This window comes from Pollicipes pollicipes, unplaced genomic scaffold, assembly GCF_011947565.3.
Source record: "Pollicipes pollicipes isolate AB1234 unplaced genomic scaffold, Ppol_2.1 Scaffold_7261;HRSCAF=8764_pilon_pilon_pilon, whole genome shotgun sequence".
Classification (NCBI taxonomy): domain Eukaryota; kingdom Metazoa; phylum Arthropoda; class Thecostraca; order Pollicipedomorpha; family Pollicipedidae; genus Pollicipes; species Pollicipes pollicipes.
Genome location: NW_023597054.1, coordinates 17,741,566 through 17,768,684, shown reverse-complemented (window position 1 = coordinate 17,768,684; position 27,119 = coordinate 17,741,566). Strand labels below are relative to the sequence as shown.

Sequence of the window (27,119 nt, the reverse complement as noted above, 5' to 3'; positions counted from 1 at the left end):
AGCTACGCCGCATCACCGTATCTGTCAGCTCGCGGGCGATGGACATATGGGAGGCATGCAATCTTAATGCAGCCAAGATACTTAGAGTGAGTGACGTTTTGAAAAATCAATGTAATTTGCATTCCAATTTCATGTTCCGTACTTCACATTTTTAGCTATAGAAACATCCAATGTCGGAGCGCTCCATCAACGTCGACCCAGGAACTGACGTCACATGTGTGTAAATTTATTAGAGGTGCAGGATTTTTAAACCACCGCGCCGGCGGCCGGTATCGAGCCAATGCCGGTGGTCTGCATCGAAACCGGCGTCACTGCAGGGGGTCCGATATCGACGTCCTGCCACTTTCGTGACCTCATTTACCCATGACCACCACGAAACTGGTGCAATTTTACCGGAACCCAGCTTCGGGACGTGACCGCAGGTCAGCTGGTCATGTGACCCTGTTGGGCGGCCTGACTTGTGCCAGATGAGTGGAACGTGGGTCGATTCCAAACTGGCATCCAGCGAACGGATATGCAGTGCCCATGATGCTCAGGGGGCGAGCATTATTAACTCGCCACCGGAGCAGTTGGCTAGGTGCGCGGTGGAATGACCCAAGGTCAATTTGTCACGAAGCTGGACGTCGGGGTTGGCACCACCAGACATTTGCCGTTTCGCGACAGAGCCGGGCAGCCGCTGGAGGACAGCGTCAACCGCGAGAGGAGCCGTTCTACACACACAGGGCGACCAAAATTAAGCTGTCCAAGCCCGTCTACAACGTGGTTCATTTCACGAGAAAACTGATTCGGTCGCTGATGACTAAGAAATCCTCAGCAGCGAAGACCGCAAGCACAGGTGTATATGACGAAGTCTGTGCACCTGATGACCCTCAAGTCACGCCTCGGACCACCATGGCTGGCCGTGTTGCAGGAGCTCAAGAAGCCGGAAATTCGGCAAGGCGGTGAAGAAGCGGGCCATTACCGGTTCGCAACAACAACTGAAAAGCGACAGTTTCGGCCTTTCAGCTGGGCATCTTAGTGCCGTGTGTGCTGAGCGATAGAATCAGCACTTGGTTTGCATGATTAGGGGGCGTATTAGTGTTCCACGTCGCCATATGGATGTGCAATACTTGCCAGTGCAGCACTCGGCCGCATTACACGCCGTCACAAGAGGTGCCACATAACCTGCACACCTAACCGCGGAGACGGTGTTCTAATTAATGCGGCGAAGTGAGGCACACTTCTGTGCGGACGGCGGTCGGGGAGTGTGGCAAACGATGAACGTGCATCTTAAACTATGTCACCATTTTTCTTTTTTAAAGCGTAAATATTAAGCAATTAAGCAATCGAATTAAATTTAAAGCAAACAAAAATCAGAGCAAAAAGCAATTAAGCAGCCCCAAATGTATGTTGTTTGTGTGAAATGTTGTCCATGACCATGACGGGCATCTACTTAAACAAATGTCAATTGTTCGTCTCGGTGTTAGTCATACCAGTCATTGTGTTGGTGGAAAATGCCCGATCATCTACAATGCTTTGGCACCGGAAAATATTTTGTTTAAATACCTTAGGTTTCGATCAGCTGGCATATCATAGGCCACCTTCACTACGGGTTTCCTTTGGTGCAGTGATGCAATACCACTCTGGCGGAGTTTCCTGTTACCAGCACGCCGGTCACCGGTCACTGGACCACTTCGCGTCAAGTTTCACCATCAGCCAAGTACCAGCCTCGTGAGACACACTGTCCGCTAAGGACCACATATATGTCCGGGCCAAAGTGGATGATCAGCCCAATGTCCCATAAACGACGGCACGTCATCGGCAGCGGGCCGCCTCATCGCGCCGCGACCGGAGGTGGTCCCAGTTGTCCCGTGTTCTCTGGCCGACGCCCGTCCCGTGTCTCGGAGGCTGAAGCAGGCGCTGCGCTTGTGCCCGCAGGCGACGCTCGCCGCGCTGGTGGATGGCGCTCAACTGGACGGAGGGCGGCGACGGAGGCGGCGGCGGCGCGGACCCGCTGTCGGCGACCGAGGCATCCTCTGAGGGCGGCTTCAGTCTGCCCTACACCGTGTGCGAGGTGCTCGTCGCCATCACAGCCGCGCTCGGCAACAGCCTCGTCTGCCTCGTGTTCCTCACCGACCGCCGCCTGCGCAAGCACACCAACTACTACATCCTGTCGTTGGCGCTCTCAGATATGCTGGTCGGTATCCTGGGCGTGCCGGTGGCCGTGCTGGCCAGTGCCGGCTTGCCTAAGGCGCTGCAGGCCTGCCTCTTCAGCATCTCGGTGCTGCTCATCCTCTGCACCACCAGCATCCTGAACCTGCTGGCAGTGTCGGTGGACAGGTTCTGGGCCATCCTGTACCCGATGCAGTACGCCCGCATCATGACTGGACAGCTAGTGACCGGTGAGGACCCGACCTTGTGATGATCGGCGCACAGTGGCTGACATTGCTTGAAGTTACCCGGAAAGAAGCGTGGTATTGTGTATATCGTGGAATGCCGTGCCGTCTATTCCTAAAGACCTTGCGATCAAACCTCCTTTTTCACCCCACTTATTTACGATAAAGAACGCGATATTTCGGCAAAATAATATTCGTTTCTCAAACTTAGGCTAGGCGTCTCAAACTTAGGCACGCAGGTCATGCATGTATACAGGAGGAATGTACAAATATGGGGAAGAACATTCGTTAGCCACCAGTTTCATAGAGACAAATTTCTACAGTTTTCAAAATTGCTGCAGGCACTATGGCGTTTCCTTTCAGAAAACAAATGTTTTTTATCGACGTTGTGCTGTCCCTGCTCCGTGTAGGTACGCAATCAGGGCGCATCCAAAGTCTTGGCAAGATGGAGGGGGCACGGGGCTGACAAAGGGTCCCTGGTGGAGAAAGCCTCCCAAAAAATTGCCGGATGTGGTCCATTTGTTAAAGAAGCATTCTTTTCTTTGTCGTTTTTTCAAATTTACTTTCCTTAACTGGAACGAAAGCCAGAGGCTATCACGGGATCAATTCTGCCTGAATTTTATGATCGATAAGCTGAAAAAATCATGTATTAGGTGACTGCACGGAATAAATCGCGGACGCTCTTCACTTAACAACGATACAGTGGGTTTTTTTGAAACCACTAAAACTCAAAAGACTTGCCAGAATTTGTATCTGGGTTCTACAGAGACATTAAAGGCCCCGAGAATGTAGATTGTGGATCGAAATGTGTTAACAATTTGCATGAGCATGGCTAGCCCAAGTTCGGCTGGAATCGTTGAACATTCGACCAGAGTTTATTAGCGATACAAATTAAGTAACGTAGCTTTGGACATGCGCGCTCACAACTCTTGGCAACAAAAAAACTCACCGCCAGGCGTTGCAGTCTCTAGCCGGCGCAGGTGGTCCCGCACTAAGCCCCGGGGCAAATACTAAACCATGGCCAACTGGTGTACAACAATGATGACGAATCTCAAAGAAGTACATTTGAAGGCTCAAGGACCTCGAGTCGTACATTTAGAAGGAAGTCCGGACGTAAATTTCACCTGTGCAATATTTAGATTGATAATAAGAACGTATTGGTCTTGAAGCACCGCGAAGTGGTGCTGACATCTGATGGTGGTAGAACTGAAAGAATAAAGGCATAATCTCCATTTTTCGTGTTTCTGTAACTGTTAATCTGTCTCGACGACAACCTCAAAGTTATAAGAAAGATATGCCCAGTCTAATCCTTAAATGATGCGAACTAATTTTGAAGGACATTCGGAGATGTTTTTCACGACTGTCGTTATTGCGTGCACGGTGCCCGTCGGCTGGTGTTACTTGCAGTGGCCTAGGCCATTTGATTTTGCGGAAAATGCAACCCTGGCCATCGCTGTCCTTGATTCCGACGTTACAGGCACGCAGACTCAAACCTTTTGGTATAATTCGTTTCACTGGTTGATTCTGCAAAAGCATGAAAAAACGTTCTCAGACTAACATGGAACGGCCTTTTTCATTTTTGAGCTCATTCCGATTCACTGTGTCTAACGCTGATGAGATACATTTCTTCTCTCCGGGCAAGGATCCCCCTTGAGTAGAACACTACGGGCACATTATTGTCCCCGGTCAAGGGCCGAAGAGCCATTTCGCTTCACCGCGGGGTGTCTTTCGGCTGCCACTCCGGCGACACGGGGCGGGATCCGCTGGCCGACCCGAAGGCCCTTAGAGAGACACACCATATCGCAATGGTCCTCTCTCTGGAGCGGGATGCCTTCTGACCCGACCTGTTGGCTCCGGATAGACGCGGGAATCATAACTGACACAACAACATCCCTGATCGCCGCAGGTAGTCCAATAATTGACACATAGACTCCAGCTCAGCTCAACGGGCTCATGCTGGAACTGGGTTCAAGGGCCCATCGTTCGGTGCGGGGGGCCTCACTGACACAGGACCCTAGCATTGTCGCAATGCCAACACTCGTCATAAGTTCTCATGTTTCCTTTTGTTGTCAGAAGGTCCCGATCAACGCCAGAGGCACTCTGGCGTTCGGAACCCGTCCCCGTACATGTTCAGCGAATGTTCTCCTAGGCAACTCAAGACCCCTTGTTGGCACTGAACCTCCAGGGATCCCGCAGTGCCCTGCTAGGCACTGTGGACCCCTGAGCGATACAGGAGCCCTGCACTGTTGCAAGGGCTCCCGAAAAATGAAAACTGCGGGCCCGGACTTGTCCCTGCTTGGAAAATGGGGCCCCAGAGCTCAGACCGATACGGAGTCCATTGCTCGATGTTGGTGATCTCTGGCCGAAACAGAGGAACGCTCTGTTTCATGGGTCCCCAGTAGGCGCAAAAAGCCCCTTAAGTGATATTTGAGATCACAACCAAAAGAGCTGGGTCCCTGATGCGGCCTATAGCCGGCCCTTCGGTCCGTCATCCTTCCAATTGGGGCCTTGATATGTGGTCGCAAGGGCCCTTCAGGCCCCTTTTCGCCCTCCCCCAAACATAGCTTCCTTCTACTCGAGCCCCTTGCCGACACGGGACCTATGATAGGTACGGTGAGCCTCTGACCCCCATGGTTTCAGTGACCTCGAGTAATGCTAATCGCGGGCCCCGTCTTGCTCGTGCTTGGGAAATGGACCCTCAGGGCTTAGACCGACGCGTAGCCAACTGTCTGGGGTTGGTGGTCTCTGGCCGAAATCGAGGTGTGCACTGTCCCAGAGGTTCCTAATCGATGCAAGAAGTCCTCTGACTGACAGTTGAGATCACGGCCTTACGGGAGGGGGCATCCTTAATGTGACCTACCGTCAGTCCTTCGGGGCTTCAACCTTGTAACCGGGCCCTTGATATTTGGTCCCGAGGGGCCCTTCGGCCCCTCTTCGAACCTCCTTAAACAAAGCCTATGACCGACTCGGGGCCACTAACCGGCACATGACCGCCTGCCAGGAGCTATGGGCTGCTGACCTACAAGGGTGCTCCAGCCATCGTTTAAGGGACCCATACCAATGAAAATCGTGGCCCCGGCCTCGCTCCTGCTTGGGAAATGGCCATCAGGGTTAACACTGACAGAGAGCGAACCGTGCCGTGTTCGTGGTCTCTAGCCGACTTAGACACGGGCATGGTCTCAGGGGGTCCTTAACGATGCAAGATGACCTCTGACTGATATTTCAGGTCACGGCTCTACGGGCCGTGATTCTTTATGTAACCTACAGCCAATCCTCGGGCTCCTTTGCCCTCCAACCGGCCCTTAATCGTCCGTTCCAGTAGGCCGCCCGGGCCCCCCTCAGCCTCATAAAACACTGTCCTTGGTCGGCTCGGGGCCCCTTGCGAACACCGGACCCCCCTTAGGCACTCCGGGCCCCTGACACTCAGGGCCCCAACTAATGTAAATTGCCGTCCCCGGCTTTACAGCTCATAAGAAAATGGACCCTCAAACCCATGTTGACACGGAGCCAGCTGTGCGTTACTGATGGTACTTGTCCGACATATAACCTCTTATCGACTCAGGGGCCCCTGATCAGCGCGGATGACCCTCTAGCTGGAATTGGAGTGCACGGCCCTGCGGGCTGGGCCCCTAAATACGGCGTCCTGGTGATCTTTTGCGCCCTTCGAGCACCCAAATCGTGCCCTTAATCGTAGGCCCCGAAGAGACCCTTGGGCTCCTCGGAACTCAAGCGGGAGAGGGGCACGTGTCCCTTTACCCCCTGTCTGTGCCACTCTACGCAACCCCCTAAATGCCAACTGGTGAGCGACCGTCGATGCAGCACGTCTGGCGTAATCGTGAGGAGGCTCAAACCCGCCCGCACGTGCGGCCAAGTCCCGCATCAAAGTTCTCACTTGCCCTCACCTCAGTCCTCGACATGGTTAGAGACTAGAGCCATCTGCCTGCCATCTCGCCGCAGGTATTATCATCGGCTGTTGGGTGCTGGGTGCCGTGGTCGGCCTCTTGCCGGTGATGGGCTGGAACGCTGGCCCCTACCCGTTCTGTATCTTCACACGCGTCATGGACTACAACTACCTGGTCTTCCTCTACTTCGCCACCATCGTCTTCCCCGGCCTGCTCATGGCCATCTTCTACATCAGGATATACATCGTCGTGGTAAAGCAGGTGAGTGCTTTGCTCTCTGTCAACAATGGGACGTTGTGAAGCGATGCTTGCAGAAAAGGTCCGCATGAAGCGCGCCTCAAACGCATAGGCACACCATACGGGTAACAACGCCATGTGATCCATGTACCATGTCATGTGACCTCAGATCACTGCATTAAGTAAAGGAATGAATGGACGAACGACTATCGTAAGTCAACTAAGTCTGTACATTACGTGCGGCAGAAATGAAAGTGGAATCGCGACTCTAGCGATCAGCAGGGTTTCACCACGGATCTAAAACAAATCTGCCCTTAGATCCGCAAAATTGACCCGAGTCCAGATCACGGATCCAGGACCGATTTCTGACACTGCCGACGGATTCACTGTAATCAAGGATACATTTCAAAATGCCCCAGGGTCTTGGATCTTAGGCTGTTTCATCTTCCTCTCAAAGTTTCTCTTGGGATCTTGGATCCTTTTCGTTATGTTGGATATGTCACTTGAGTCCAGCATTTTTGAGAAATTTTGATTTAGCATCTTCCGAGTCCGTTCGTTTATAGGAAGACATTTTTCAAGCGGCCTCCAGCCAGACCAAGTCAGGATAAGTGTTCCGTGTTCAAAATTCAAGCTGAACAGTCGCAACAATCTGATGACATTGCGTTTCAACTTGCTGTGATGCCGCTGATGCCTGTGATGTTTTCTATGCCTCTGATGCCCCTGATGTCTCTGATGTCTCTGCCAAACCTCCATGCCTCTGTCATCTAACCTCGATGACGTTTGGTAGTAATGAAGCAGGCTTACGGCTTTTCAATGCGCTGCGAGGGTTATAAAATATATGCATGTGAATTATGTGCTTTGGTAAAAATGTTTAAGGATAAAAGTCGTTACCTACCCTAACTGTTGGCTTAATACACCCACGCCACATAGATGGCGGTCATAGCGCAAACCAAGTAAGTTAATTGACGGGATCTAGCACATGCTTTGATTAAACTGCCATTATTGCAAATTGTCCAGCGGCATGCGTGTAGATGCGACGTTCTCCGGCATCCTAAGCTGCAGGCTACCCCACCAATGCAAAGCTTGAAACCCGGTAAGGTGGGCAATACTATTCACACCGGTGATTCTTGCAGCTCTAATTTGGTGCCACCGCATTTTTTCAGGCGTATAATTTTGAAATGCCTGAAAAATAAAAGGATGAAAGGATGAACAAGGATGGCCAAACTCATCGTGCTTCGTCAAGTCTATGAATTTTACTGGTGAATTGTACTCGGGAAGCGTTTGGGTTTCATCATCATCTACCAATCCGTCATTTTACTTGTTTATATTTGGTCCCAAGAGACCAAATAAAGTACCGTAACGTAAAATGACGAGTAGATGCACGATAATGCGACAGCAGGAAAACGCGTCGCGAAGTTGTCTTGCTTATCCGTTTTTCTCAAGCACTTCACACTTGACATAAAAGTGAAGTCCTTTTCTAACAATGTTCACGTGAAATGGGCTATAGGATACTTTTTAAGCTGGGCACCTTTTAAATTTATCCTCATACGCGTAAGAACGAAGGGGAGGGGTTCGTGAGTGTCATGGCACCCGCTTTTTGGGAATGCTGAACGCTGACGTTATGAAAACGCATGAAAAGAATTAACCTCAGAGCTGGCATTGACACCCCCAGTTCCCGACACGCTTGTTGTTTAGTTTTTCGTTTTCGTTTAGGGTGAACGCTACCAGCTGGTCGCATTGCCATCACCCCATATTTAGTGTTGGATTAAAGTATTTGGTCACAAACATTATTATAAACTGCGCATGTATAGGATCAACCGCGCCAAACTATCATTAGACCCCAAGCTGTCGCACAAAGATGAGTAGTGCCTGCCATGCCTTTGGCATTATTTGTGGTCGGAGTTAAACATTTTGAAATGATTGGATAGGTTTTGTCTTGGTATCACTGCTTAACGCAATTAAACGAACCCGCTATGCATAAAGCGCAACCTAATTTCACCATGGTCAGTGATCCTGTATTGCTTATTCGTTATTTCCGCTCGTGAGTAGCCACCAGCGGATTAGTATCCACTCATTATATCCGAGTCGTACGTTTAATGTTTCTTAAGACTGGGTCTGGTTCATGGGACATGCAGATTCAGAGGCTCAAATATTAAGGACATTATGAAATTATTAGCTTACAATATAGCTTTGGCTACAGTGGAGATCCCAGAAATGCATCCTGACATCGGATCCCTAAGTCCTGGATCTGAGATCCAAGAAGATCTTGGACCAGAATGCCGTTTGATTATTTTGTCGAGGAAAATTTTGAGATTCTGGAACCATTTTTAAAGTTTGTCAAAAGAATTTCCAAGACCTTGGATCGTGTCGGGAATTTTGTTGGATGACCTTTCGAGATATAAAATTTTGTTTTCTAATGTTGTCAAAGAGTTATTGAAAGTTCATATTTTCCTAACTCTGGCGTGAGGTCTTTCGTACCTGACATCTTTTTGCCATTTTTGTTGAAAGATTCTTTGGCATTTGGAATACCGTCTTGGGACCCAGGCGCATGTCTGGTCCCGGGCGAGGAAAAGCGGTCGAAGTTCCATCGGGAGTCTTTCATTCTTTACATTCCATGCAAAATGTAATGCACGAGGATAATGTTAAATCGTGCAAAAGATATACAAGGAGCCTGTTTCCCTCTCTCTGTAGCCAAGGCGATTGGTGTCAATACAGGCCTGGGTCTAACCGCACGCTTTATCCTATCCATATACTTGCAGAGTGTCAAGGTCGCAGTGCGACTCATACAATGACACACAGTTGGGAGATTGATCCACACCACATGCATTGTTTAAGAGGAAGTTTCCCCTGGCACGCATTAAACAACCATGGCAGCTGTAACTTACCCGAGGCATCGACCCGCGGCCGAGTGCTTCATCAGCGATGTTTCTAATTTTACCCGCAGTTTAACAGAGTAGTGCTTAAACTTCACCCCGATACATTCAGGCCTGAATCCTGCCGATCCAAATGACTCCGCCAAGCGTCTTTTGCTGCCATTCGGATCATACACCATCGTTGAGCAAACTGTCATACACTGACCAGTGGTGCTTGGGCGGACGTTCGAATGGAGGACGAGTGGGCGTTGGACGCGGCTGCGTGGGCGGCTGCTGCCGACGCGTTCCCGCCGCGCAACACTGGCGACGTCAAGCGACCAGTTGCCACTGTTGCAAGTTGGAGTGACGGCTTTCGCTGACCGGTGGACTATTTTCATCGTCACAAACTTTACCGTACCAAACTTCAGAGCTACAGCTTACTCAGCGAACTGAATCCCCGGTCTTTTATTGTTTCTCTAGCGCGACATTCTGATTAACTGCGGTTAACTGAGACTTGGAACTATTCATACTTAACTGGAGTGCGTAGAATACGGTGTGGAGTGTGGAATGCCATTCTCCAAAACAAAGTTGGATATAGGTTGGTACGTGGAGGTATATGCTCCCCAAACAGAGAGAAGCTGCCTCCGCGCACAGCGCTGAGGAAGAAGGAATGCATCCGCGAATCATTTCTTGTCCATACTCCAGATAGCATGAGGTGTTTCTGGATGTAAACTAACAAAACTTTAGCAGTGTTTAGGATTTCTTTTGCAAAACATGCCTTCAACTTTTTAGCTTGTTGTCGAATATTCTTCACCTTCTCTGGTTGGTAGGAGAGATGCCAATTAGCTTTGCAAGCGGAAACTCATCTTCCGCGGCTCTTACGTGATGCGTCAGTGCCAGTGTGCATGCAGTGGCATAGTATGCAACCAAACACGTTTCTCTCTCTTAGACGCACTCGGCTTAAGTTTGATGTGCTGCGATATAGCATCATTGATCTCCTTATGTCCCCGCGTAGGTATTTTATTATCATCGTATTTTTGGGGCCGTGCGGCTACGTCGTATTTCACCCGCACGTCAAATCCCACCGGAACCATAAAATACGGGCCATTCCGAAGATTAGCGGAGGTGTTTACCACCCATTGGAAATTGTTTTCCTTAGCCTTCCCTTAATCCCGATGCAATGTGTTTCTTATTACTCTGCATGGATTATCTTGACAATATCTTGGCTTCCTATCGATACGCGCCAAGCTTTATCAAGGGCGTACTTCGGCCACAACACGTACCGCGGGGACTGTGGGATTTCTGATAACGTTACGCCTCTTTTAGTGCTAAAGTATATGCTACATTGATGTGCACCCGTCGGCGCATGTGTCATGCACGATTGCCGCGTACATGCAAAACATCCGCAACCCATATCGACACAATCTTCTTCAAAACCTGCTGGCAGAACGGCTAAATTGTACAATATCCTGCTACAGTACATCTCTTTATGGTATACAGCTAATGCCTCTTTTGATCTGTATTTGATGTCCCGTTAGGTTTGCATTCACCCAAAAGTGTCAGGGGTGAACCTTACGTGTTCCTATAGTTTTAAGCAAAGTTTGAGGATTGGTATGCATAACAAACTCGACGTTCTGGCGCCCAAATCCAAATATGGTGCGAAAGAATGAGGCATTGGTGACGGTGATCTGCTACACAGTCCTTACATCTTGTACTGGTATCATTTTAAACTCCCCCATATGACTCACCCGTCAGTTTCAGTCAAATGCGGCGATATTATGTTCTTATCATCATGGTCAGCTGACCAGATTGCTGTTACGCAAAGTTGGCTCAAATCTAGGCATTCCATAAATGCCTTCCAAAGGATCAGTTTTGGGTCATCTTCATCATGTTTGCCTTCGATGACCAATGTTTATTACCAGCACGTACCGTGCAGAAGTCGCCGCAAAACAAAAAGGAAAAAGCTACCCTGGGTGGGTTTTGATACCTTACTTTCACCGCTTTAATCTTTCATGACCGTTGCGACATCGTTAGCGTTCAGTTGGTCCTAAAAAACCGTCTCTTGGATGAATATCATGCTGCTGGAATATTTACCAGGCATTATGTGACATCGGCCGCAACTGATCCTTGCAGAGTTACAAGCATTGAGAATGTGATCTTGATCACCAATGATCCTTGCAAGGTTACGGTTATCAATGAAATTGGCTATAGAACTATGCTGCACAGCACAACCTCACAGATAACAGACATTCTATACGAAGTGTTGCGAGTGGGCTTGCTTGCTGGATTACCGCCGCCTGTTAACTTCCCACGGCGTTCGCTGCCTCGGCCCACCACTGCTTGGACCGGCCTAACCCCGCTAAGCCGGTCAGTGGCGGCGCTCATTGCGCGGGCACGATTTGACCTCGCCATGTTCGCTGCCTCGGGTCGCCGCTGCGCGGACCAACCCTGACCCCGCCAGGCCGGGGCGGGCTGCCTCCGTGCGCCTCTGCGCGGGCCGTAAATCTTCTCAAGCTGCCTCAGACCGGCTGGGGTTATCCACCCTTTCATCCTTCTTCCCGCTTAGCCCTTCATCCTCGTGACGCCCCGTTTGTCCTACATGCGCTAACCATGAGTGTGCCGAGGAGCCCCCTGGTGAGGCCCTCCACCCGCGCGCCGAGCGCCACACCTCGATGAGAGGTCCCTGTGCGGGTAAACCCTCGGCGGCTGGGTTCCCAGGTGCGTGCAGTCTTGCCCGTCCGGTTTCCATTCTCCTTCATCCCATAGCCCTGAAATGGTGGTGACTTGCCGAAAGGGCTCTATCCAAACAACCTAAACCGGTTTGGGTATGCCGGTCGGTCAGTGGTGGCGCTCATTCGTGCATTAAACAGCTGAAATGCAAGGTCTCAGGGAAGCATGTTTGAAGTGACGCTGGAGAGCGAAACGACACAAAGGGGACAGTGCCAAGAAACAATGGCAATGAGACAGCGTCAGCAATGCGTGGAGCGGCAATTTCACATGTTTAGGCTGTGTAAACCTTTATGAAATCGGTCACGGCATAGTGTCTTGAAGCGAAATAAATTTCAAGCCTAAAGATCAGTTGTAAAGAGCTTCCAAACCCGGCTTGCCGAGATTTTATCACGATCTACTCATTGGATCAGTGTGCTTCACTGAAAAACTGACGCCTGTTGCGTCGCGTCCTACGTTGCCGGAGTGAATGAACACGACCTCGGCTGGCGGCGAACGTCACATCCGGTGAGACTGGGCGTGCGTGTGTGAGCAGACATCCCTGATGCGCATCAACCATCGTCATTGTGGATTGCACCATCGTTATTACTGAACAATGCTGAAAACTATACTATGGAAACGTGACGGATAACACAAACAAAGGTCTGTGCAGGGTGCGCGGGCCGACCCTGCGCAACTAAAATCAGAATATCTGGATTTCGTGCAAATGCGCGGTATGTTCCTGTTCAAATATACACACACACATATAATATATATATATATATATATATATATATATATATATATATATATTCCTTCGAACCCTTCGAAGCCAGCTAACAGCACAATATTTGGAGCCGTTTTCATCGAGTGAATTACTTATTACAACAGCATGTCAAGGTCACAGCTTAAACCACAGAGACTACCATTCAAAGCACTGTTTGGATTTGTGCATATACGACGTTCGCAGTCTGACAAATAACAAGTTCACTTTTCGATCCATGTCGGCTTTCAGAGACATCTGGCCACAATTCTCCGCCGTCTGCGTCGCTTTTCGACGGCGTCCTGCGCCTGTTTGGCGGGGCCCGACGCTCAGCACTCCGTCACCGGCGCAGAGTTACGGCTGTTTGGTGCGCCTGCGGCGGCTGATTGTGGGGGCGAAGCCCTCAGCCTGTTATCTCGGTGCCTAATGAAGCCTCCAGAGGCGACGGCCGGCCGTCTGTGCACACACTGGGGACAGCCGGCCGCGCCTGATTGTGACTCTTCCCTCGCGCGCCGAGACGCAGCGCGGTCAGTGCGCACTAGCTGCCGACAGAGCCGGAAAAACAGCCGGCGCCGGTCACGAGCGCACGCCACGGTCGCGACGCAGTGACGTAGCAACTTATCGACGCCGTCGGTGGCGTGACGGGGGCGCCGACGGCCGCCGACTTGCCCTCATGGCGATCCACACGAGACCATGGCTGGTGACTTGTTGGTAAGCTAGGGTAACAAAGGTTTATTTGCAGTCAAATGCGCTCCGTAGCTCGCTGGTATGGTCATGCGTCTGTTAACCGAGAATGAACACTTGCAGGGTTAATTAACGTTAGTGACTGAATAGGCGCACTCGTAATGCTGAGCTTCACAGTGCATCAAATTGCAGCATAATTACGGACGACTCGGACAAATGTTTTCCACACGGCAGTTTCGGATTCATTACACGCATACCTAATGGCAGATATAATTTGTTTAATGACATTTGAAGACCATTTGCAAGTGATGCGTCCGGAATGTTGAGAAATTTCCGGCACTTCCACGACGATGAATTTTGGCTTCTCAAGAACTTTGAGGGCATCTTCTTCGGCATGTGACAAGAGAGGTGACATGCATAAATATTACGTCATACAAAATGTGGATAGTGCCAAACTCTAAGTGAATCAGGTCAGGTGCATTTGCAGCCATACCAATCGGTAGCTGTTCGTGGTCATGTCCGTTTCTCACGAAAGGTTAGCACGCACCGGGTTCATTAATTAGCATTCACGCCGTAAACCACACACAGCATTTGTTTAGGTCTGGCTAGCGAATTTCTGACTATTTCTGCAGAGGAAATTTACAGATGAATTTTGCTTCACATGTTCATCAACTGTAACGAAAGTATTACAAAGTCAATATTGTGGGTGTATATTAGTTGCTGGTCCAAACTTCTTCATGATGTCGGGATCTCATCGTACTCCAGTCCATAGTGACATGCATTCGAGTCTGGTTTTAAAGACTTCTCAATTACCACTTTGTGCGACAGCTTTTTGAGAGCTTTTTGCTAAAGATGAACAGAGAGTTGATTTTCTCCATATTCCATCTGTTCTCCTGCGAATTTCCTCACCATTTCATGCAGAGGGATTGTCTTCGGGGAACGGTCATACCCCTTTGGCATACACCCATTGCCTACTCCTTGGCTACGTTACTGTTTCCTGGCAATATGGTGAAAATAAAGACCATTTCATCAGTAACCGGCAAACAGGATCTGGACTAGCCGGGGCTCGAACACGTGACACGTCGCTCACCTGCGCGACGAGTTACCAACTACACAATCGCGGCGGCGCCACGTGGCTCAAAAGTCGGAAAATTATGTGTTTCCGTCTTTGGCTTGGTAAAAATTGGAGTCGTACTCGGTTAGCGAGCAAATGGATGGAAGGCTGGTGAAGGCCAACGAAGCGAGCTTGTTTGTAGTCTCACTGACATCTTGATCTGCCGAGTGGAATGGGCTGAGCAGCTTTCGGAAAGTCGTGCTTGGGCATGGACCGGAGCCTTTTTTAACTAAAGTGGGGTCCATATGACTCTAAGCGCATGAAATTATATTTGCCAGAAAATCTGCCATGCACCTTAAGTGCAGTCAACGAGCTTCAGTGGGGCCTGATGTTAGCTGCCGCCAGGAAAAAGTGCAAGGAAGAGATGACGTAGAAACGTTGCCGAAAGGCGCTCAAATGATGACAAAATGTTATACTTTTTTAATTTTTGCAAAATTTGGTGTGGCTGCTGCCATGCCAGCCATATCACGTAACTGCCTGTCCATGTTGGCCGCTTCACAGTGGGCTACCGCCTGCATGGGTTACGCAGTGGTAAGCTGACAGGTTGACTTTTAGGCTCAATGCCAAGCTATTTTTTGAATTTCCTACCATTAATCAAGACTATGAATTCTGTTTTTAGGCTTAATGTCGAAGAGAAAAAAATTGATTCGATGCTCGTTAAGCGAAAACGTATTCACATTGCGATTGAGATAAGACTTCCGATGCGCTAAAAAAAATCGCTCATTTACAGTCCTAATTGTGTTAATTGCGAATTTAACATTCATGTTGCGGTAGTGGTTGCCCTTTTTCCTAGATTTAGTCCAGGCCTTAATTGAATGGGTTTCTCGGATCAGCGCCCACGCTAACGAGCACGTGTTGCGTGAGCGAGTCTTGACCCCACCATTTGATCATGAAAGTTCAGGACAGCGGCAGAATTTGGAGGCGACAGCTTGACCTGTCCCTATGTCGTCCTGCCTTCTGATGTAACCTGGCCTTCAGCGCGGCCGCTGCCACCGGCTGCGGACCATACCCAGCCAGGGGTAAACAGCGAGCCGCTAAAGCGACTCGAACTCGACCCGTCACAGGTGGGCGAATCGGGGGCCAGAGCCTTAACCAACTGAGCTGTCTGGACGGACAGACCGATAGCTCAGAACATGTGATCCCTCCAGGGTGAAACTCAAAATCAACGGACTGGGTCACTCAAGCTCACATTCAAGGTCGCCGTTCATCAGAACGAATATTTTGATCACCTTAGAATTTGACTCCGTCAATTTGTTGAGACTGGTTTTTAGTGGTGATTTAAAGCGGTATGGCGTTCTTCGTCCTTTATTTTGAAACGGTATGGGGCAACCACTATCGCAAAACGGACCTCAGATTCCCGATTGACTCGGTGTTGGCTACCTCAAAGCGAAATTCAAGCAAAAGCGGAGGTGTAAATCCAAACACGAGCCCGTCGCTAATTCACGGATATTTTGCTTTGATTAACTTTAGGATTGCGCTCCATTAAGCATGATCTGCTGCACGCGGTGTCCCATACTTAGGCCGATATAGTTGTCTGCTTGCTCATTCAGATTGCACCGATGCCGTGAAGAAATCGCGCAACCCCACCTAGTGCAGATCTTGGCCCAGGTTTGATCATCCCTCGCCAAGTAATTACATACACCAAAATTTACGTTCCCCTATTTATCTGATGGGGTGCAAAGCTACGATGAAACTGTGCCTAACGTAGATCTTACGTGAAAAACGCCACCAAGGTGCGAGGCTACACGACATCGAACAATTTGGCTGTTAGTTGCTGAAAGCTGCCTGCTTGGGTCATCACTGGTGACAAAGGCACAAGATCATCAAAAGCTTGACAGCCCGCCCAGGTAGGACCGCTGAGCTCGGTGTTATTGGTAAAAGTCAGGGTACCCGAAACGCCATCCCCCCCCCCCCACACTCCCCCACAACACACCTATCGTAAACGAATCCTTCTTGCAGACATGAAAAGATCTCCACCTGCCGTCGCGATCGTCTCATTTCCTTGACTTACCTGGGACCCTCCCCCTTCATCCGGCAGGTTCGGAGTATGTCGTTCTTCGCGCATCTGTCTGAGAACGCGCGCCAGAACAGCTGCTACAGCGCCTGTGTCGGCAGCCAAGTGGCCAGAAAAGAGGTCAAGGCCGCCAAAAATCTTTCCATCATCGTCCTGTTCTTCATGGTGTGCTGGTTTCCGCTCTACACCATCAACTGCATCAACGTGAGCAGCTGCAGCTGTAGTAGGTTTGGGGAGACCCAGGTGACGTTTGGTTAAATTATCTAGTTTCCGATTTTTTGCGCGCCTAAGGATATGGTACTGATATCGCAAGAGTGTCCACCATTCTCTTTGAATTTTGAAGCTTTTCTTTCGTTGAAGGTCACATGTTGTAATGAGTTAGGGCAAAGCAGAAATAGGGACAGGATTGCTTGTCTTCCAATGTGTCGTAGATTAAGCGGTTTTGCCAAGCCGTATACATCTTACGTACCGTTGCCACGTGCCACGTGCGCTGAGCTTCTCCGCTATCCGTCTTTCCCTCCCAGCTTGCTTGTGTCGGGCATGCCCGTCACCCGCTCCGCGCCAGGCCGCCTGACTGTGTCGTTAGTGCCGCCCACTGTCTGTTGTTCACCAGGACTGACCGTGCCGCAGGCGTTCTGTCCCAGCTGCGCCGTGCCACTGCAGCTGACCAACTTCACCATCATTCTGTCGCACGCCAACTCGGCGCTCAATCCGCTGCTGTACGCATACAACCTCAAAGACTTCCGGCGGGCGCTCTACAGCCTGGTGTGCGTGCGCTTGCTGGGCTGCGCGGAGGCCGAGCCCGCTGACTGGCTGCGCGCCAAGATGCTGGCCGAGCAGGAGGCGTTACGCGTGCACAGGCAGCAGGCCGGCCGCGGCCGCACCCAGTCGGCACCGCCTCGGGTCTCCGGCCGCCCGCAAGCGGCACCGCCCGATCGGCCTCAGCCGCCGCCGCCCGACCGACCACAGCTGGGGCCGCCCGACTGGCTGCAGCCGCCGCCGCAGGATCGGCAGCTACCGCTCAGCCCAGGCCGGCTGCAGCTGCCGCCGCAGGTTCGGCAGCTACCGCCCAGCCCTGGTCGGCTGCAGCCGCCGCCGCAGGATCGGCAGCTACCGCTCAGCCCGGACCGGCTGGTAGCCGCCGAGCGCGGCCGGCCGCCGCCGGTGGTGCTGCTGCCGGTGGCGCCTCCGCGACGGACGCGTTCCTCCGAGGACCTGAGACGAGCCGCCCGACTGGAGGCGCGCTCGAGCTCCGTGCGGCACCGGCCGCGCAGTCGGCTCCGCTTCAAGAGCTCCGACAGCTAGCCGCCCGCCTGCCGCGCGCACAGACTGGCCAATTGGTCCTCAGAGACGTTGTGCGTGTCTTGTACATTTAACGGCCTTGGGGCTGGTGCACAGTGCTGCTGCGTCATCGGTTATTCTGAGCATTCAGTGGACGTCCAGCACTGAGCTTCATTCAATGCATGCGTCCTTGAGATTGGGTGCTGCAGGCACTGTCTCGTGCAAGTGCTAGGACGCTACTTCATGTTTGCTCGCACATCGCATTTTCAGAACTTACAGTGAGTTGGAGACACTCGGAGTATTGCCTAGCAGCGGCAAACGTGTATAGACGGCGGCACAGCGGAGCCGGAGACAGTCGCAGCATAGAAGTCATCTGTTTCAATGAGATCAAATATATGTACTGTAATCTGATGGCGTCCTAGCTGGAATCCACTCACACATCACCCTGTGACTTGGGGGGACGGAGGCTCGCAACCTGGGCTCAGCCGCTGTCATCCCCAGGCTGACGTCCGTCAAGGTAGCGATTTATTTAGCGACGATCCAGTTTGAAAGAAAACGCCGAAATTGACGCCTGAATTTCAATATCAACTGACCTCCAAGCACACACGCACGGTCAGCTGGCGAGGAACTGATATCATCCAAAAATCACTGGCCGATTGCAATTGTTAAGCATCAGACCCTTCTTCGCGCATAAACTAGCGCCCACCGAAAAGCCCTGGCTTTCCAAGGTCAAGCTCTAGGATCAAATTCAAGACCAAGTGACTGGGAAATCCAAATCCCTTAGAAGTGCCGGCTGATTTCGAACTTCATGCCTCAGAATCCTTTTCAGCGATCCAAAAGTTACCGATCGATCTCGGATTTTTTAACAGCAGGATCAGACATGCGTCTGGAGCCCCAAAACAGCCACTGGATCACATAAGCATGGAACCCTATGTGATCTTGGATCCACCCATTGGATCCAGGCATGCCTGATCAGAACCTCCTTCGGCGCATAAGTCAGTAAAAAGTCCCGACCACTCAAGGTTCAGCTTCTCTTGTGTGGCATGGAGTCTCCCGTAATTTGACCCTGAATTTAACACTGAGAGGCCAGAACTTTTCGACGGACGCTGGCTTATGCGCTGAGGGAGATTCTGATGACTGAAATCCAAAATTGGCCATTACTTTTGAGGCTAGTGAAGGCAATTTGGCCTGCCAAATGGCCTTGAAACTTGCCAGGCGGATTGGCCGCGCTGATGGATCGTATCGTCGACGTCAACATCGCTTCGGTGGAGTAGTTGCCGTCATCAGCCGACATCCGCATCATTTCGGCATCGCCGTCGCCATCAAAATTGTGTCGTCGCTGCCGATGATATCGTCGTCGTTCAACAACGTATCTTCGTTGTCGCGTTCGTCGCCTTCGTCGTCTTCGCGTTGTCGTCTAAATCAACCAGGTGCCGTCCTAATCAATGTCGTGGTCATCAATATCGTGGCGGCAACGTCGCCATCGTGCCAGTCATTGACGATCAACATTGCGTCGTCAATACCAGGTTGTCCATGGCATCGACATGGGCGAGAAACATTAACACGACACATCATGGCTGTTGGCATAACCATAGATTAGCCGTCGTCACCAATAGCGCGTCATCATCGTCATCGCCGTCATTAATAGCATATCTCCGTCGTCACGATCGCCGTCGCTATCAAAATCGTGTTGTACGGGGCGTCCTAAAACTCCAATCATCATCGTCATCGTTGTCGTCGTCGTCATCGACATCGTCATGATCACCACGGCGTCTTCACGGTCTTTCTTCGCATGCAATTCGTGACGTCATCTCCGTCGTCATCGTCTTGTCGCCGTCGCCGCGTTCAAAAACGTCGTGTACCCATCAACGTTACGTCGTCATTATCGTCAACATCGTGTAGTCGTCGTCGACGATATCAATTTCATCAACATCGTTACCTTTTCGTCTTTGAACGTGAGCATGCAAGATCATACCGTCACCAACGTCATCTTCGCCGTGTCGAAGTCACCATCCCTGCCGTCGTTGTTTTCGTCAGCGACGACGACAACAATGACGATGACGTGATATTGATGATGACTGACGATCTATCTATGGCAATGGATGATGTGTGGTGCCGATGTCAATGACATCGACGACGAGGGCCTAACATTGACGACTTCGGCGACGAGATGTTGATCATGACGATGGCGACGACTACAACATGTTAAGTGACGATGATGATGAAATGACGTTGATGTTGACCATGACGACGTCGTTGCCGTCATCATCGCTCCGTCTGCATGGTTCCATCGCCGTCCTCGTTAATTTGAACATCGTGTCGTTGTCGTCGACTGATCGGCATACCGTGGTTATTAGCACCGTGTCGTGGTCTTCATCACTGTCGCCAGCATGGCGTTGTCGCCGTGGTCGTCGTCGTTGACTCGAACATTGTAAGATCGTTGTCTTCGTTGTTTTCGTCCTGATAAACGTCGTGTTTTCGTCGGCGGCACGACCAGTGGTGATGCACTGAGGCTGGGTTCGGCAAACTTTTATTCTTTTTGCGGCCACTCCGGGCAAACAAGGCCAAGGAAGTGGGAGGGAGGCCATCAGTTTAGGGACACGCTTTACGAAGCACCGCAGTGTCGGCACATCGGTGCGTATGTTTTCTCCGGTTGGGCTAGAGGAGCCCTTTCAGCCGTGACAGTTTAAGAGTCGCGGGATGCAGGAGAGCGGTGGAATGTGGGGCATCGCTGCCACCGCCGAGGCTTACCGCAAGTACTGCTGCTGTTTTTCAAGTGCTAGTTCCCACAGAGCCCACGGGACCTCGGGGTATGTGCACGTGCTCGAGCGGGACTCCTCCAGGGTGACAATGAGGCCAACTCATTACTGATAGCCACAGCATGGTTCCGGTACGGCGTCACGTTACGAGGAGCCAGAAGGAAGCCGCAAGTGAGGAAGGCAGGGAAAATACGGAACAATGACGTTCGCTTCTTCGCAAATAAGCGCGACTGACAACCCACTAACACATTCTAATAGCAGCTTGTAAAATTTGAAAACGCCAACAGTGATCTACATTTGCCAGTGGTTTGGTAACGCTATTCGCCCAGAGTACTGCTGCGTCTGTCGAGGACGAGCGGACCTCCGCTCTCGGTGCCATCTCACATCAGACGGCCGATCGCATGGGTATCGATCTATGAAAATGACTTGGGGAGGGGCAGATTCGCAAAACTAGTCGTAAGGGACAGGGTCAAAAACTTCCCGGATTTCCTGCCTGACGTTCTGGCTATCAGTTATATATATATATATATATATATATATATATATATATATATATATATACATACTTTGCATACATATATTTAAAGGTCATGTGCGTGGCCACAGCAGTCATGCACGGAATCCTTGCAGATTGCATCTGATTCTCACAAAGGCACTTGTTTTGGAAAGCTAACGGGATGCAGTTGCAGCTCTCTCTAGCATACTGAAAAAGTGAATTGGTGTATAGTTAACCATTATGTTGTTGCATTTTTTGTTATTTGCTTTCATCCGTTCACAAGAATAGTGTCCATTGTCCACAATATACATGACTATCATAACCCATTTATACGCAGGTTCTCAATACACCAAAATGCCATCGATAAAATATCTGCCGTTTAGTAAATATTAATGTCACTGAATTGATGTGAACTACTGTCGATGTTCATTCCACGCAAAAGTTAATAACATGATTTTCAATTTTTCCGCAAATGCGCTTCGCAGATGCCCTTTTGTTGAGAATCCCTTCCCCTCTTTTCAATAAACACGAAATGCAAGCCAGCTATACGTCCAGGGGACACTGCTCAATGCTGTTGGGCCTCTGAAGGGAAAGCAGCCCTCCCCCGTTTTACTTCGGGCGTGTGAAAAAAGGAACACCCGTCATATCAATATTATGCGTAATCCAGGTTGATTGTAACAGCGCTACTAGTTGAGCTGACTTTCCAGATGCCACGCGATGATACTTGCGTAGGCATACTCGGTGCTCAATGGGCGTACCGACCCAGGGAAACAGCCCGAGTCTTGGTAATTGCGAGGGGGGACAGGGTTGATGAAGCCCTCCGCTAGGCAAAGGCTCCCATCCAAAAAGAAGTCATCGGATGTGGCTCACTTGATTTCGAAGTGAGCCCTGCCTTCAAAAGCCAAGAGTCTCCAAGAGATACAATGCTGCTTGTATTCTTGCTGCAATGCTGCTTGTCAGTAAACTGAAGGAAACACGCCAGTGCTATTCAATTTATAATGTTTTGGTGGACTCTTTTCAAGCCGATAGCACTCAGGGGCTGTGCTAGAGCTTCTCTTTGTTGTACAGGGGCATCGTAAAGTAGATCTTAGATCGAAATAAGGTCGTAAATTTGCATTCAAATCAGCCTGTTTTGGTCTCAGAATGCTCAAATTTGTTCAGAATCATGTAGGGGAAGAATTACATGTCCCAGGTTCGGCCATGCGTGTTCGCAAGTCTTACAAGAACCGCCAGCGCCCGGCGTTGCAGTCTCCCGAGGCCGTGCGGCGTAGGTCCTGTGTCCAACATTAGACGGTGGCCGAGCGGGGGATGAAAACGACACGTTTTCTGAAGGAAATACCTTTGAACGCCTTCAGATGTCAATTGGAACGCTTGGAAGGTACTCCTGGAGCATACTTCACCTGTGCAAATTTCATAGTTATAATTTAAACGGATTGGCATTCATAGCACCGCGGACCGCTGCAAGAATTTGTCGGTTGAACTGGACAATGAAAGGTAGAATCTCTATTTTCGTGTTGCTGTCGCTGTATATCTCATTAGAGGAGAAGCTGAAAGATATTCACGTGGAGTATACGCCGCAGTCCAATTGTTGAGCGGTACGAATTTATTTTAAAAGACTTTTGGCAGCATTATTTTACGATGAATATAAGACAAACTGACCATACGAATTAATAAAAACATTTTTCAAGTGCCAAAGCATGTAACCAAACAACGTCTCCCAATTAAGAAATAAGTCCCGATTCAAACTAAATGAGAACAACGGATAATTAACAGGTAAACATATGCCCGTTCCCAGCATTCCCCAACTTGTAGAGACCCGTTACAGACCTGGAAGTTGCATGATCACTTATCTCCAACATCCAGAACCACCAGCTTCCTGGTTGGGCGATGGAGCACACCATGTGCCGTATGAACTCGTGCCGATCTGACACAGCTGTCCGGCGCAGTGATCACCGATTCAAGCTCCGCTCTAGGCCATACTCCCCGCGGGTGTTAATGGTCGACGATGATCACCGAGTCTTCCATGAGCACATTCGGATGTTGTGCCCCCATAAAGAGCGTCGAACTCTTCATCTTTTTTACCTCGCATGCCAGCATCGACTGCAGTAGAGACTGTGCTGTGCTAGAACTTCTCTTTGTTGTACAGGGGCATCGTAAAGTAGATCTTAGATCGAAATATGTAACACATCTAAAATAACACCTCTACTTGTGCTCCTTGAGAATGGCTCTCGGCGTTTTCTTTTTAGTCCTGACGTCCCCCCCCCCCATGCACCCCTGACTCCAGACCAATAGGGAATGAGGAACCACTCGCTTCCGTCGATGGCCAACCTTCTATGCCTGGCGTCTTGACCCAGAGACCGTAAACACTGCTTCAGCTCCTTATCGGCAGCGTGTACGTTAGTACCACGCCCTGCCACACTTCTCGTATGTTTCCAGGGCGAGCTTGGGATCTTGTTATGGCCATGAGAGTGGCGTCAGCGTTCGAGCTGTCGGTGAGCTAGGTGTGCACGGCTCAAGCGGCAAATCAGCGGAATAGCACTCTCCCACAGTTCCAACGTAGACCACCCGCGAAACCACAGCATGTGACCGAAGTGATTTATGTCGGTGGCACGGAGTTCTCTGGCTGTCGTAGTCACTCGCTGTGTGGTAAGCAGGGTCGCCTCAGGCGTTCTTGGAATGCCCTTTTGTAGCGGCAGACTCGGCACCCCGTAATCGCCGAGAGTATTGCGCTCCGTGTCTGTGGCACCCGGCAGCGCTGGCGCGGGTCTGTAAATACCGCATCCAAGGCTCGGTGATCCGCCTCTTCATGAGTGCGCTGTAAGAAAAGCTCCGTGTGCGTATGATGGCGAGGTAGGATCGGCGGAAATTTTACTGATGATGTAAGCTAAAGGGAGTTATTCATTCTTGTGTAAAGCCTGATCAGTTCCTTTTGTCAAAACTGGTGAGAGTCCACAACAGGTTCACGAAGTGCGACCTGTTGGCTTGGAGATGTAGATTGGCTCTTAAGTCCAAAAGCTCGCGACCGTTTGCCCGCTCTTGAGCATACTTAACACAGAAGTTCTCAGCGGCGGTTGTCATCCGCAAAGCAATCTCCGGTGATCTTGTCGCGATGCCGCGTAGGCCATCGCCTCATAGTGGCGGCGCAGCGCACAGTTACCAGCCAGCGCGGGAAGCGAAAGCTACTTGGCATTGGTCCTCTGAGGCTTGCTTGTTCTTCAGCAACAGCCATGGTGAAGGCACATTTTGTGTTTGGATCGCCCTGGAGTATAGCGCTAGGGTCAATCGGCTCCTGGCAGGCCTTGTTCGCGGACACCTGGCGCAGGAAATCCGGCCCCCTTACTTACTCCGTGGAAATCCGGCCCACACTTACTCCGTGGTCACGTCTTTAAGCTGGTGCCCACGAGACCCGGAACCGGCAACGTTGGGGTGAGTAGGTACGTAGTTCCATTCGTCTGGCGAAGTGACGTCACGGATCTCCGCCAGACGATTCGCCACAAACATGTGGTATCTTCTACTTGTGGGTTTTGCCCGGCTTGTTGGCACCACGGACTGTCGGTAAGGACAGATACCTTGTGCTCACTGGCTTGTCGGTGGCCTTGGCTGATGAAAGTTTGCGGAATTGGTTGTCTGCCAACATTCTGTCATTTTTTCGTAAGTGAGCTGTGCCTTCATCGCTGTCCGAGCTTCCCCTCATTCCATTCAGTCATCTTTCGAGAGACAGAGCTTTTTCCCTGCCGCCTCTTTGCTGTCCGGCATTTCTCCCTTGTTCTTGAAGAGCGATGCTGTCTACCGCTCCCCGTCACGATAGACCGTCACGTCCAGTTTTTCCCCGGTTTCGCGGTACACGAAGCTGCGCATTTTGAAACTCGTATGTGCATCCGGAAACCTCCGTGGACCACGACCACGTTAGCACGCTATCCACTTCATTGTCGACGGACGATTGGCGGGTGGATATCGACGGACGATTGACGGGTGGATATCGACGGACGGACGATATCGACGGACGATTGACGGGTGGACGTTGTGCTCGTCGGTGTTGATAGCAGTGCCAACGTGTCCCGTGAGCGTGCGTACCAGCTCTGTCTGTGTAAGAAGGGTCCGCTTCTTTGTTGTTACTTTCTCTGCTTGCAATGAGCTCGGCATTATCCAAGACCATCAATAGGTCTGGCGGCTCATCGAGCGGCTCTACCCCACCTCTTTTAACTAGTCAACCAGCCGCTTGGCCGCGATCGGGTCCTTGTGGATGCTCAGCTCTGCATACTGTATATATTTTCAACACGAATCCGTGTTTCGTGGCGGCGTTTTCCACTGTAACGCGGTCAATGACATGAGACTTCACAGCCGAAAATCCTGAAATTATTTTCATCCGCAGCTGATAATATTCCCTGAAGCCGAGGTCTCAGGCGAGTGTTCCGGACATTAACGTCATCGAGCTGCCTTCATCCAGGTAAGCTACACATCTCTTTTCTCTGTCTGCGCAGGTAAACGTCTTTGGTGACCGTTTTCATCCTCACTGACCGTTTGACGCATTTCAGCACACTAGCTGTCCTAACATTGTCACCAGGGGGGGGGGGGGGGCAAAAGCCATGTTTTTCGCCCCGGCCTATCCTATGCTATCCTACCTATCACGCCGCAGAGATACCTATGCTATCCTACCTATCACGCTATCCTATCCTACCTATCATTCTGCGGCATGCCGTCATTTGGTAATCCAAGTTCATGCAGTGCGTGTAGCGGCCCTCGACGCAGGCCCGAGCAAGCCTCTCGCTGACTGGAGGCCCTTTGAAGATCCAGCAGCGTGTGGGCAGTGACAGCCGCTGCAGTAAAGACACTGTACGGATGCGGTACGGGCGATCGCGCTGGCAGCAGGTGGAGAGCCGCCGCCAGACATCTTTGCTGGTCGCCTCATATCGGCCGGATGATTGGCGGCTGATATTTGACAGCAGCGGCTGGCGCCCGGGTACGACCCACCGCGGACGGCTGGCCTGTCCGTGCATCCGCTACATGGATTCTCTGACGTCCTTGCTCTTGTGCTTCTCTATTATTCTCGTCATGACGCGTTCAACTTTCCTGTCTACGACCAGTTGCCTGCATCTCAGTTGACTCAAAAGTTAGTACTGCCTTTTCACGCGTCTTCCAAAACCTCAGAGTAAACAGGACACGCCACTTCCCTGCTCCGCTCGGCGATTGCCGTTTGCTCCCTAGGCACGTTGGCTATCCACCAACAGTCTCCCAGCCCGTGTTCGCAGCATCCGGCGATTAATCAGCTCCTCTTCCAGACATATGGCCTGCAGCGTGGAGATGCGGTTATAAACAGCTGCTCTGTACTGTGCCAGCCGCTCCACATCTCTGGAAAGAATACGGCCGAATTTCAGAAGTTTGGTCGTCACGGCGCCCGTGATGGGACATTTATCCCAAACCTGGCATCTTAAGTATGCAGAGCGTGATCCAGGGGCTTGCGGAGAGTGCGACGCCGTGCGCAGCACCGAACGCCGGCCCTGTACGCCTCTTCCGGGGATATTGCATCATTTTCAGGCCCGTGAAGTGCCGCAAATCTCTGGCTTCGCTTACCTTGAGTCGAAGAATTGGCATCGTGTCGGGTCGCCACTGACATGGAGGGGACGGCCGGCAGGGCGTGCGTGGAGTGTCGTCGGAAGTCGACGGGATCCGTGAACGTCGCGGAACATTCGTTTCCGGCCCGCGAGCAGTGGGCAGGTGTGTCCGAAACATTCGCATGTGAATAACAACACGGTGCAGGTATGTTTTTATTCAACATTGGTGTAGTGTCTAATAACTATAGCAAGGTTAAAATGCATCGGTTCTCACCGTTTAAAGTATACAAACAGCTCATGCAAACCGGAAGCTTTTGATCCGAGTTTCATCTTTGGAACCCCACATCCCCCATCTCTCAGCAGCCACCCTCTCCTGTCTTTCGT

At 50.8% G+C, this 27,119-nt stretch overlaps 2 protein-coding genes across 2 annotated transcripts in view; both read left to right on the top strand.

The window, feature by feature from the left end:
• Positions 1–27,119, top strand: part of LOC119112686 (multidrug resistance-associated protein 5-like) — a gene marked incomplete in the record, with an annotated part of 224,150 nt that overhangs the window by 82,853 nt on the left and 114,178 nt on the right.
• Positions 842–17,952, top strand: LOC119111122 (adenosine receptor A2b). Its single transcript, XM_037234952.1, has 7 exons — positions 842–933; positions 1,918–2,381; positions 6,333–6,538; positions 16,672–16,851; positions 17,278–17,514; positions 17,641–17,781; positions 17,860–17,952. The coding sequence occupies exons 1-7, from the start codon at positions 842–844 to the stop codon at positions 17,950–17,952; spliced, it is 1,413 nt and encodes a 470-aa protein (XP_037090847.1).